This window comes from Mesoplodon densirostris, chromosome X, assembly GCF_025265405.1.
Source record: "Mesoplodon densirostris isolate mMesDen1 chromosome X, mMesDen1 primary haplotype, whole genome shotgun sequence".
Taxonomy (NCBI): Eukaryota; Metazoa; Chordata; class Mammalia; order Artiodactyla; family Ziphiidae; genus Mesoplodon; species Mesoplodon densirostris.
The window spans coordinates 46,403,389-46,416,324 of NC_082681.1; the positions used below are offsets into that span (position 1 = coordinate 46,403,389).

Consider the following 12,936-nt stretch of genomic DNA (forward strand, 5'->3'; position numbering starts at 1 on the left):
ATGTGTGCCAAGAATGCTGAGTGAACTCATGATACCCTTCTTCTTCCTCTCCAAAGTCTTCACTTATTCAAGATTAAATTAAATGAAAGTTTTAAGGAGTTATTTGAAGTTAAAAGCATAGGAGGAGTATACAAAAACAAAAATAATTAAATAAATCCCTTGCTACCACCATTATATACAAAACACATATACATGATTTGAGCTTATGGACTAATCATGTATTGCTATTTATATTGATATTAATTATGGCTTGACATTTTAGCTCAATTGGTTGGTGACCTACTTTGGATTATTTGTTCTATGACAACTTTAGAAATAGTTGGCTAACTTTGCTAAACTGAAGAGACTCAGGGATATCATGTTTCCATTTTTAGTATTTACCATATTGAAGAAATGGTAGATAATTTATTATTATAAAAGGTTATATCTTGGCAATTTTTAATTATTTTCAAATAAATTTAGTACTTGGATTGAGGTTACAGAGATTTTTCATTATACTGAGTGAAAGTCAAAGAGTACAGAACTGTTAATTTATGAGGTCTTGCCACAAAAATGTCACTCTCCCTTTTCCCATCTCTGTTTTGGCCATTATCATATTGCATTGTAATTCTGCTTACACATCTCTCTTCCCCACTAGACTGAGAAACACCTTAAGGCCAAGGCCCTCATTTTGTTAACCTCTATATCCCCACGTTCTAACACAGTGTTTGGCATCAACTAAGAATGCAAAAAATGTTTTTAGGTATGTTGAGTTTAAAAATGACATTGATTTGGCTAAACAGCTAATTTCCTAAGTTAGGGTTCAATTAGTTATTTTTTTGCCTTGTAGTCCTGAGTATTGCATTAAATATTATATTTTCGCTTATTTTCCTGTAGTATACAGTGGTCTCTTAGGGGACCTAATATAATTTTAAGTAGAAACTGCTGGTGACATTGATTTCTGACGAAGATGAAAACTCCTTATACACACAGAGAAAGTTTGAGCCAGTAGCACATAACACAGTCATTAAGTATGAATTTAAACAGCCTATAAAAATAAAACAAATTCTGAATGAGAATAGAAGAGAAATAAAGAGAATTTTTCATACTGGATCAGATTCATCTGGTATTCAATTAGCTTGGAACTATTCCACTGGTCTGAGTTTTTCTTATATGATTGAGGCCCCCAGGCCTTCTTTTAGACTCTTTAACACAGAAAAAGAAAATAAACAGTGTGTAAATTTATTTTTATTTTTTTCTATACCCTGAGGTTTATTATCAAAACAATAGTCTTTGCTTAATGTTTAGAACCAACATAGAAAAGAGCACTAGCAAGTTGCAATTTACTAATTGGCATACATTAGCAAATAGTTTTTGGTCGTTATGAGCATAATGATCCAAAGTTATCCACAAGAATTATTTTCATTTAAAATCCTCGGGATAATGTAAATAACCATATTAACAATTAGTGAGTAAACACTATTACTCAACATGAAGTTGATGTTCAGCATCTGAGGTGCCTAGTACATTTTTGCTTCTACACCAGGGATCAGCAAGCCACAAGCCCGGGGACACAGAGGGCCCAACTTCTATTTTGGTATGGTCCACATGCTATGATTTTTACATTTTTCAAATAGTTGAAAACAAATTGAAGGAAGAATAATATTCCATGACATATGAAAATTATGTATGTAAAATTGAAATCCTGGTTCTCATAAATAAAGTTTTATGAGGACTCAGACATGCTCATATAATATCTAGGCTACTTTCACACTACATGATACTTATAATGAAGAATATATAGCACACAAAGCCTAAATTATTTACTATTTAGGCTTTTACAAGAAGTTTGAAGACACTTATTCTAAATCCATCTTTGATAATCCATTTACCTTTGCCTGAAATTGCTTTCACTTGCCACGATCCTCAAAACTATTCTATTTTTTTTTACATCTTTATTGGAGTATAATTCCTTTACAGTGTTGTGTTAGTTTCTTCTGTAAAACAAAGTGAATCAGCTATATGTATACATATATTCCCAAATCCCCTCCCTCTTGAGCCTCCCTCTCAGTCTCCCTAACCCATTCCTCTACGTGGTCACAAAGCATGGAGCTGATCTCCCTGTGCAATGTAGCTGCTTCCCACTAGCTATCTATTTTACATTCGGCAGTGTATATGTCAATGCTACTCTCTCACTTCGTCCCAGCTTCTCCTCCCCACCCTGTGTCCTCAAGTCCATTGTATACGTCTGTGTCTTTATTCCTGTCCTGCTCCTAGGTCCACCAGAACCTTTTTTTTAATTCCATATATATGTGTTAGCATACTGTATTTGTTTTCTCTTTCTGACTTACTTCACTCTGTTTGACAGACTCTAGGTCCATCCACCTCACTACAAATAACTCAATTTTGTTGCTTTTTATGGCTGAGTAATATTCCATTGTATATATGTGACACATCTTCTTTATCCATTCATCTGTTGATGGACACTTAGGTTGCTTCCATGTCCTGGCTCTTGTAGATAGTGCTGCAATGAACACTGTGGTACGTCTCCTTCTGAATTATGGTTTTTTCAGGGTATATGTCCAGTAGTGGGACTGCTGGGCCATATGGTAGTTCTATTTTTAGCTTTCTAAGGAACATCCATACTGTTCCCCATAGTGGCTGTATAAATTTACATTCCCACCAACAGTGCAAGAGGGTTCCCTTTTCTCCACACCCTCTCCAGCATTTATTGTTTGTAGATTTTCTGATGATAGCCATTCTGACCAGTGTGAGCTGATATCTCATTGTAGTTTTGATTTGCATTTCTCTAAAGATTAGTGATGTTGAGCATCCTTTCATGTGTTTGTTGGCAATCTGTATATCTTCTGTGGAGAAATGTCTGTTTAGGTCTTCCACCCTTTTTTGGATTGTGTTGTTTGCTTTTTTTGATATTGAACTGCGTTAGCTCTTTGTATATTTTGCAGATTAATTCTCTGTCAGTTGCTTCGTTTGTAAGTGTTTTCTCCCATTCTGAGGGTTGTCTTTCTGTCTTGTTTATGTTTTCTTTTGCTGTGCAAAAGCTTTTAAGTTTCATTAGGTCCCATTTGTTTATTTTTGTTTTTATTTCCATTTCTCTAGGAGGTGGGTAAAAAGTATCTTGCTGTGATTTATGTCATAGAGTGTTCTGCCTCTGTTTGCCTCTAAGAGTTTTATAGTGTTGGGCCTTAAATTTAGATCTTTAATCCATTTTGAGTTTATTTTTGTGTATGGTGTTAGGAAGTGTTCTAATTTCATTCTTTTACATGTAGCTGTCCAATTTTCCCAGCACCACATATTGAAGAGGCTGTCTTTTATCCACTGTATATTCTTGCCTCCTTTGTCAAAGATAAGGTGACCATATGTGCGTGGGTTTATCTCTGGGCTTCCTATCCTGTCCCACAGATCTGTATTTCTGTTTTGGTGCCAGTACCATACCATCTTGATGACTGTAGCTTTGTAGTATAGTCTGAAGTCAGGGAGCCTGATTCGTCCAGCTCCGTTTTTCTTTCTCAAGATTGCTTTGCCTGTTTGGGGTCCTTTGTGTTTCCATACAAATTGTAAAATTATTTGGTCTAGTTCTGTGAAAAATGCCCTTAATAGTTTAATAGGGATTGCACTGAATCTGCAGATTGCTTTGGGTAGTATAGTCATTTTCACAGTGTTGATTCTTCCAATCCAAGAACATGGTATATCTCTCCATCTGTTTGTATCATCTTTGACTTCTTTCATCAGTGTCTTATAGTTTTCTGAATACAGGTCTTTTGTCTCCTTAGGTAGGTTGATTCCTAGTTATTTTATTCTTTTTGTTGCAATGATAAATGGGAATGTTTCCTTAATTTCTCTTTCAGATTTTGCATCATAGTGTATAGGAATGCAAGAGATTTCTGTGCATTAAGTCTGTATCCTGCTACTTTACCAAATTCATTGATTAGCTCTAGTAGTTTTCTGGTAGCATCTTTAGGATTCTCTATGTAGGGTATCATGTGATCTGCAAACAGTGAGAAATTTACTTCTTCTTTTCTGATTTGGATTCCTTTTATTTCTTTTTCTTCTCTGATTGCTGTGGCTAAAACTTCCAAAACTATGGTGAATAAGAGTGGTGAGAGTGGATAACCTTGTCTTGTTCCTGATCTTAGAGGAAACTGTTTCAGCTTTTCACCATTGAGAACGATGTTGGCTGTGGGTTTGTCATATATGGCCTTTATTATGTTGAGGTAAGTTCCCTCTATGCCTACTTTCTGGAGGATTTTAATCATAAATGGTTGTTGAATTTTGTCAAAAGCTTTTTCTGCATCTATTGAGATGATCATATGGTTTTTCTCCTTCAATTTGTTAATATGGTTTATCACGTTGATTGATTTGCATATATTGAAGAATTCTTACATTTCTGGGATAAGCCCCACTTGATCATGGTGTATGATCCTTTTAATGTGCTGTTGGAATCTCTTTGCTAGTAATTTTTTGAGGAGTTTTGCATCTATGTTTGTCAGTGGTATTGGCCTGTAGTTTTCTTTCTTTCTGGTTTTGGTATTAGGATGGTGGTGGCCTCGTAGAATGAGTTTGGGAGTGTTCCTCCCTCTGCTATATTCTGGACGAGTTTGCAAAGGATAAGTGTTAGCTCTTCTCTAAGTGTTTGATAGAATTCACCTGTGAAGCCATGTGGCCCTGGGCTTTTGTTTGTTGGAAGATTTTTAATTACAGTTTCAATTTCAGTGCTTGTGTTTGGTCTGTTCATGTTTTCTATTTCTTCCTGGTATATTTATTTTATGCATAACACTGACTGGTAGTTTAAGTCTTAGGAAACTCCCAGGAAAAATAGTTATCATCATCAATGAGAGGAACAGGGCACATTTCCTAATTCACCATTAACTGAAATGAAATGTCAGATCTCAAATCTTTTCATCCACATTTGTTTATTGCTTTTTCAAAGTTTCTAGCAGTCTGTTACAGTTTGTAAAGCATGCATTTGTGTTCTATAAAAAAAGCAGTATCCAAAAGAGGGTCTACCTAGCTTCAATACATTTCAAGTGGGGCAGATATCAGTATGATGCTTTAATAATTTCATATTAAAGTACAATATAAATTAATATACTGTGATGTAGTGTTATTTTTTCTACTTTCAGAGGGAGAAAATAAATGGAAGGTAATAGGGCCAAATTGGATTTGTGTGTGTGTTTTATACATTGCTTTTATCTTTGTATTTCATACATTACCACAGGCAGTTTTGGCTGAATAGGCTTGCTTTGTGAGAGCAATAATTTTAATATTATTTTGTTAAGAACATGTTTATCATCTCAACATATATAGTTATTTGTTAAGATTAATCTTCTTTCAGCATTATAGTGTGAACACAATTTAGCAACAACCAAACTGTCATCACTATGTCAGCAAAAGTATGTAAATTTCTGTAACTTTGTGGATGACTAATGGATTACACTATAGGAGAGAGAAAGTCAAGATGTTTATTTTCCTCTAGAGACACAACAAAATATCTGTACTGATGCCAACTCCATGCACTAAAAATGTTCATCTGAACTGAAAATTTTCATTTACTGGATTGCCTTTACAAATGTGCAGAACTGATAACTGAGTGCAACCCTCAAACAAACACATAAATAATAATTCTAGATCATGTTTTCTAAAACTATCTTGAAGCTGATACTCAAATATTTCCTACAATATTTCTAACTTTGCATAAAATGCCTGCATGAGACTCTTGTTCATGGGTAAAGTGGAATTCAAAATGTTCTAGAGAAAATTAATTAATGTTTGTTCCAGGTATCTATTGTTTAACCAACTATACCTAGCTTAGTGACTAGTGATAACCATTTTTTTTTGTTTGATTATGACTTTTTGGGTCAGAAATCTAAGAAGAGTTCAGCTCAGTGGTTTATCTCTGAACTACATGGTATAGGTCAGGGCATCTGGGACTGGAGGATTCACTTCCAACATGGGTTCTTACACTCACATGTCTGGTGCCTTGGTGTTTTATTGGCCTTTCTTTCTCCACATGGCATCTCAACCTCTAGGGTCTCTACATGTGTCTTGAGTTTCTCACAGCATGGTAGTTTCAGACCAGACCAAGAGATCCAAAGAGAAGTTACAAGATTTCTTTTGACCCAACCTCCAACATCTCAGAATATCATTTCTACCATACTCTATTGGTCAAGTATATCCTAGGCCAACCATATTCAAGGGGAGGGTGATGAGAAACTATGTTTAGATTGTAGGAATAGGAGAAAATCTGGGGCTAACTTTAATCCACTACAATGTTATTCCAAATTTTCAAATATTGGGATTTGACAAAACTGAACTTGGTAATGTGCTTAGCCATTTAGATTGGATTGTTGTATTTTGGGTAGTTCTCATTTTAGTTCTAGTTTAAGGATGTGTAAAACTGCATGTGCTAGGTAAACTTTAAAAAATGAAGGAAAATAATTTCTAGAAGTTTTGAGATCTTAGTTAATTCTAAAAGTTTTCAAGATATAGACAGGGATGTCCAATCACCACAGTTATCTTTCTCTAGCTCATTTTTATGCCTAGAGTTTCTAAGCCCTCACCATTCTGACTGCAGAGCCCCCACCAACACTGAAGAGATCTCTGGCATTTATAGTGCTTCTAACATCACCTTACTATTGAGGCATGAGTAAATTACAAAATGATTTCCAGTTGTGAATAAACAGTACTAAATAAATCTGTGGAAAAGTTAAAATCACTTAAAATTAACCAGTCATGTGCTCCTTGAAATGCCAAAGATCTTGTTTAAGTGATTTTGTTTTTCTTTCTCTGAATTACATGGTCGATTTAGCATCTTGGAGAAACAGCCTTTCTGGAATGAAAAATGGGCAGGTCTCCATCTTTCTGTCAATAAAGTTGTTTCCAAATTGTGTAACAAACTAAAAACTGAAAAGTTCAGCCTTGCATCTAATGTAAATTGGAAGCAAAGTAGTTTAATGATTTTACAGGGTGATGTTGGTGAGTTATTTTGGTATACATACCTATGTTGGAATACATATTTATAAAAAGCACACATCTGAGAGATGTCCTGAATACAACAGACAAGTGTGACACCCAGTGAATCTGAATGAAATTTACTCCCTACAAGGGTCTCCCTCCTTACTTTAAGCAACACTCCTCAAACTTTTCTGTTGAAGTTTGCTTAATGGCAGAGGAGAATGAAGTATCACCCTAGGGGCCACAAACACAAAATTTAGTCATGTTTTAATTGAAATAGTTGTGTGAATTTTGCTTGCTACTCTTTAGTTTCTGTTTTCATATAGAAATAACTTATTCACTTGAATCTTCAACAAATGCTACAAGATCATCTTATGGCTTCATGTAATCCCTGGGAAACCAGAGTACCCTTGAGGTATTTTATATCAGTGTGGATGGGAAGATGTGAGTATATAAAACTTTGTGAAGGAGTGTGTCAGCACATCTAGATTTGGCTTTAACAAAATGTGATGACTCTGCAAAATAATATACAAGTGGTAGGGAGAGAGCCATAGTCTAATCTTCAACATTATCAACAAAATATTCACCATTTTCACAGCCCACTCTTGAAAACATGTTTATTATTTTCTTTTTGCTTTAAAATACTTAACTCTGGCACTCATACTGCTAGGCTGCATTAACTATAATGTGTTATATTTCATTCTTAAAAAATGAACAAGCTCTTAGGAATGTAATTTTCTCTCACCTATTTTTAAGATAGAAATAAGTCTCTAACAATCCAAGTTGGATTGGAAAGATCAAAAGTTGAGTCAAAAACTTCGGAAGTGACTGAAATATTGGGGCCAATTCACCTTCCCTAGCTATATAATTGTTAGGTACCACTGGTCACATATTTCAATGTCATATGCCCAAAGTACAACTAATATGTTGCCAGCATATTTACCCAGTTCTCTTGTTTAGAATTGAAGAACTTATTAGAACTGAAGAATAGAATAAAACCCAAGATAGGTGAAAGCTCACAGATGTTAAAGAATATAGTTTAGAGTAAAGGCCGTGGTTTGAAAGAGACACTAGCAGGCCTCTGAGTTTCAAGCTTAAATTTCTTGAAACATAAGGTTTAGTGGCAGGAGACTCAAAAAGGAGGCTCAACACCTTGTGTCTTTGAATCTGTAAAAAGGCACTAGCACCCATGAATCAACTTGTTATTTTTTCCTACTCCAGATGATTCATAAATATTTAGGATCTCAACCTAAAAGTAAGTTTTAAATAGCTCTGGATTGTGCCATTGGAAATAATATTATCAGATTGTTTTAAAGTCTGTACTGAGGGGCGCTTTTATTTTAAAAAGTGCTTGTTCTCCAGGAGTTAGTGCTCTCTAAATAAAAATTTTGGACTGACAAGCATGAAAAGTTTTCTGTACCAATCACCAATTCACGACACCCAGGAATCTATCAATCACAGAGTTAAAAAGCTCTGTCCTACAGCACACTTAATACCCAGTGTAATCACTTAGTATTACCATTCCTTGATGCAATACAAACTCATTTCCTTAAACAGCTATTGCAATGAACTCCAGGGTTATAAATGAGCAGACACAAATTGATTTGCATGTAATAACAGTAGCAATAAACCTTTCCTGGTTCATGCAATTTTCCTCATCTGTTAACAGAGAGGAAGTTTAGGACCTATTATTCCCAGAAAGAGACTTACCCAGCTGGACATCTATAACGCTTGGCTGATTCTCCATGGGGAACAATGGCTTGGGAGGTTTGTCTGTGAGTAAAGCTAGAAGAGAAAATGAAAGAAGGTAATGGAAAAATTGAGATAAATTACAGGATGAGACAGATTCTATCGTGTATGATATTTAATGTTTGTAGACTTGACAGTACATAAACATTTATTAGACAGTGTTCCTATTTGAGCTGTTACTCTATCCATACAATCTCCACTTCCCAGCACATTTAGAGCACCATTGATTCCCTGTGAATAGGCCACTTTGACAGCTACACTTTCCAACAAGATCAAACGAATGGTCTATTTTGAGTGGTTTTATAAGCTTGTGAGTGTAAAGAAATACAGATTTTAAGAGTATAATCATATAAACATTAAATCTTCATACCCATTTTGTAGTACTAAATATTCTTAATGAAATATAACCCTAATGGACATTTCTGGTGGACTGAACCTTCTATACCTCTGAATCATCCCTCACTCCCCACTTCAATCTCTAAAACAATATGATAAAACACTGGTACCTTCATAAGGATAAATGATCAAAAATACTGACTGAGCATCTTTTGTCCACTAAGTCCTATGCTAAGTGCTAAGGGAAAAGAAGTAAAGTCTTTATCTTTGCCTTCAATATATAATCTAGGACTATGAACACAGAATTAGCACATGAAAATAAAGAGATGAATAAAGAATACAATTTAGTAAAAATAAAATTGTAACGTTTCAGCTATAAGGCTATATGTGGTAAAGGAATGGAGAAAGGAGAGGTCAATATTTGTTGTCAGGGTCGGGCAAAGTTTTATGAAGGAAATGAGTCTCCACACAGACCTTAAGGAATGGAGAAGATTTGGAAAGGCAGAGTAAGGAAAAAGAAATGCAAGAAAAATTAATAACACAAATCGAGGAATAGAGGTAGAACTTAGAGAGGTACCTAGAAGAAAGAAGTGTCAGGACTTGGCACACAGACATAAAATGCTTTACGACAAACCTTATATGAAGCTATTATTTATAACCTGAATTCCTTTTACTTGTTCCCCTATTTATGCCTTACTTCAACTATCCAACTAGACTCTTACCTATCAAAGGGAAATGTTTTATAAGTCTTTGTAATTCACAAGAGACATAGAATATAGCTGGCTACGAAAGAGATAATCATTAACCCATTGTTAATTGACTGGTTTAGGAATTCTGTGCTGACCTGAGAGAAGTTCATCTCATATTTGCAAAGATATTTAGAAGAGAAAGAGAGAAACAAAAGTTGATCACATGATAGGAAATGTTAGGGAAATATACAAATTTGGTGATATTCCCAAAATAATTGTTGATAACAAACAAATGCACCAGGAAAGAGCTTTACATAACATTAGCTTTATCTTCCTGATATCCAAACTGTTAAGGAAAAATTTTAGTGACTTTTGTTCTCATTTTTCCAGCAAATCTTTATTGATGGCCTGTAATGCATCTTGTCCTTATGGAATTGAATGATATATTTTTCTAACTAAGCTAATTTTGGCATAATACAGGCAAACACAAATACAATATCTATAGTCTTCATTTCTTCAATATTTCAGTTACTCTTAATAACCTTATATCAATATTTAAATATTATTTGAAATATAAAGGATATGTTTTAAACAAAATTAAATATTTGTATTCAAAATCCTGTCACAACAGATGTGCAGTTTTGTTGTTTGCTATCATTTGGAATAGCAACATATTGAGAACTAGCAAAATATCCATCGGTAGGAGGCTGGTTAAATAATATCATGTTACTTCCATATAATGATATATTACAATACATCTACTTAAAAGAATTAGGTAAATCTGTATGTCTATTATGAAATATCTCCAAGATATACTATTCAATGAAAAAGCAAGGTTCCAAACAGTGTGCACAGTATACTATCCTTTTTGTAAAAAATGTATGTGTGTGTGCACTCACACGTGCCATGCATATATACATATATATATATATATATATATATATATATATATATACATATTTGTATAAGTGTGGAATATTTCTGAATGGATACATGTGAAACTCATAACAGTGATTTCCTTTGAGGAGAGGAGCTAGGTGATTGGGGAATAGTGGTGGGTGAGGTTGGGTTAGGGAGTTACTGGCCAGCAGAGGAAGATTTAATTTTCACTGTATACCTGTTATACATTTTGAACAACATGCATATACTGTGTATTCAAAACATGAATAAAAATTTTTAAAGTCCAGCTACCTACATTTTATTTATAAAAGAATCATTTTGGTTACTTGGCATAATTATTGTCAATTTGTCTTACACATCCAGATTATAGACACTTAGATTGCTGGAAACTGTTCTTAGTATTATTTTCAAATATGTCTTGCCTGCAAATGTATTAATTGGGATGTGGTAAGTGGGAAGTAAATGTAGGTAATGTATTTAATGCTCAAAGATGAATATCTTGTTTTACTTTCATCAGGATATGAATCTGGAGTCATTGTTGCCCCCATCCTTACCTCCTGCCATAGACAATGGATATACTTACTGATTTTATTATTGTTAAATGTCAATCACTAAAATTTATTAATATTAATGATAATTTTAAGTGCCTTACGTTTACAGGTGGTTCATAATTTTTAAGGTGCTTTCAGATACATTAGTTCATGTGATCTACACAATGACCTTGGAAAGTAAGGAAGATAGTTACAATTATGTCCACCGTAGAGATGAAGCTAAATGAAGCTTGCATTGTCTCATTTGGTGCCCCCTTGTGACCAAAAGCCCCTAAATGCAGAATGGATAGGAAGATAGATATAAGTTGTAGGCAGGAAACAGGTAAAAATGCTCAATACTGAATCAATGGTTTTAGCCTCTTTGACTACAAACTAATTAAGCTAAGTTTCCCAGGCCAGTGGGAGCGGATTTGTGGCAAACAGCCAGCTGAAACACGGTTTCTGTAGAACATTCCATGCACATACATTTCTTTCCCTAAACTCATGAATGAAAGGAGATGAACTTACACTTATCCTAATGCATCCCAGTGGGATGTATGGGCGTGGAACCTCATTAAATTCCAATATCATGTCTAGGCCTGGGAATTGCCAAGAACTGCAAAACATTTGTGATGATAAAGCAGGAACTGCAGCAGTTCATCTGGATCCTGACCGCCAGCCCAGAGACAAATCTATCAGCGCCCAGCATAATTATAGCATTTGCAGATTAGCTAGAGCACATGCTGCCATGAGTAGGCAAGCTCATTTCATTTTTATTCCTTTTTAAAAAATCTCATCTGAAAATCAGTTACTGTTTGGGAAATGAAGGGGAGAACTGTCAATACTAGACCCCATGAACAACACGGTGGAGATTTACAATTTTATTAGAAAACTTATCCTGGACCCCTAGAGGGATTAACTGGGGTCTGAGCTAGTCTTTCAATTTTCTGCTCAAGCTTCATGCTTTGATTGAAAGAATGGGAGCAAGGGATGCAGTTTGGTACTAACATTTCAGTCCACAATTCCTCCCTGCATTTCCCTCTGTAGCTGCTTATGTTTAATTACCCTTAACTATAATTGCTCTACTGAGTATACCATGGTATTAGTCTTAATGTGCTAGTGAAGCTATGACTGTTACTGCCTGCTTCTTCCTAAAGCTAGGTTTTATATGTTCAACACTAACTTTCCTGAGGAGAATGTCCAACTTAGCTCTTTCTTTTCTATTGCAGGCAAAGGTGTGTCTACCTATACAACCAGATCTATTGATTTGACTGAAATGTTTGGTAAATTTCTATGAACTTAGTATAAGAAATCAGTAGAATTAACTGTTTGAATAAATCAATTTATGTGACTATATTGCCTTAGTGTTACATACAGTTATTACAAGTTTCATTGTCCTCTTTTGTTGATTTGTCTCTGTTTTTTTTTTTTTCGTTTGTTTGTTTTTTGCGGTACGCGGGCCTCTCACTGTTGTGGCCTCTCCCGTTGTGGAGCACAGGCTCCGGACGAGCAGGCTCAGCGGCCATGGCTCACGGGCCTAGCCACTCCACGGCACGTGGGATCTTCCCAGACCAGGGCACGAACCTGTGTCCCCTGCATCGGCAGGCGGACTCTCAACCACTGTGCCACCAGGGAAGTCCTGATTTGTCTCTTTAATTAGACTTGCTAGCAAGCCAAGTGGAAGGGAATAGAAGGACAGCTTGATGCAAAGGACACTAAGTGTATGAACCCAGTAAAATCACAAAGTAGCTACTTAATTTCTAGGAATGAAGACATTA

General features: G+C 35.2%; 1 protein-coding gene across 1 annotated transcript in view; it reads right to left on the minus strand.

Moving 5' to 3' along the window:
• Nucleotides 1-12,936, minus strand: part of IL1RAPL2 (interleukin 1 receptor accessory protein like 2) — a 535,136-nt gene that overhangs the window by 250,442 nt on the left and 271,758 nt on the right. The window contains exon 6 of the mRNA XM_060086424.1: nucleotides 8,665-8,739. Coding sequence (XP_059942407.1) covers nucleotides 8,665-8,739 — 75 coding nt within the window. The remainder of the gene's footprint in view (nucleotides 1-8,664; nucleotides 8,740-12,936) is intronic.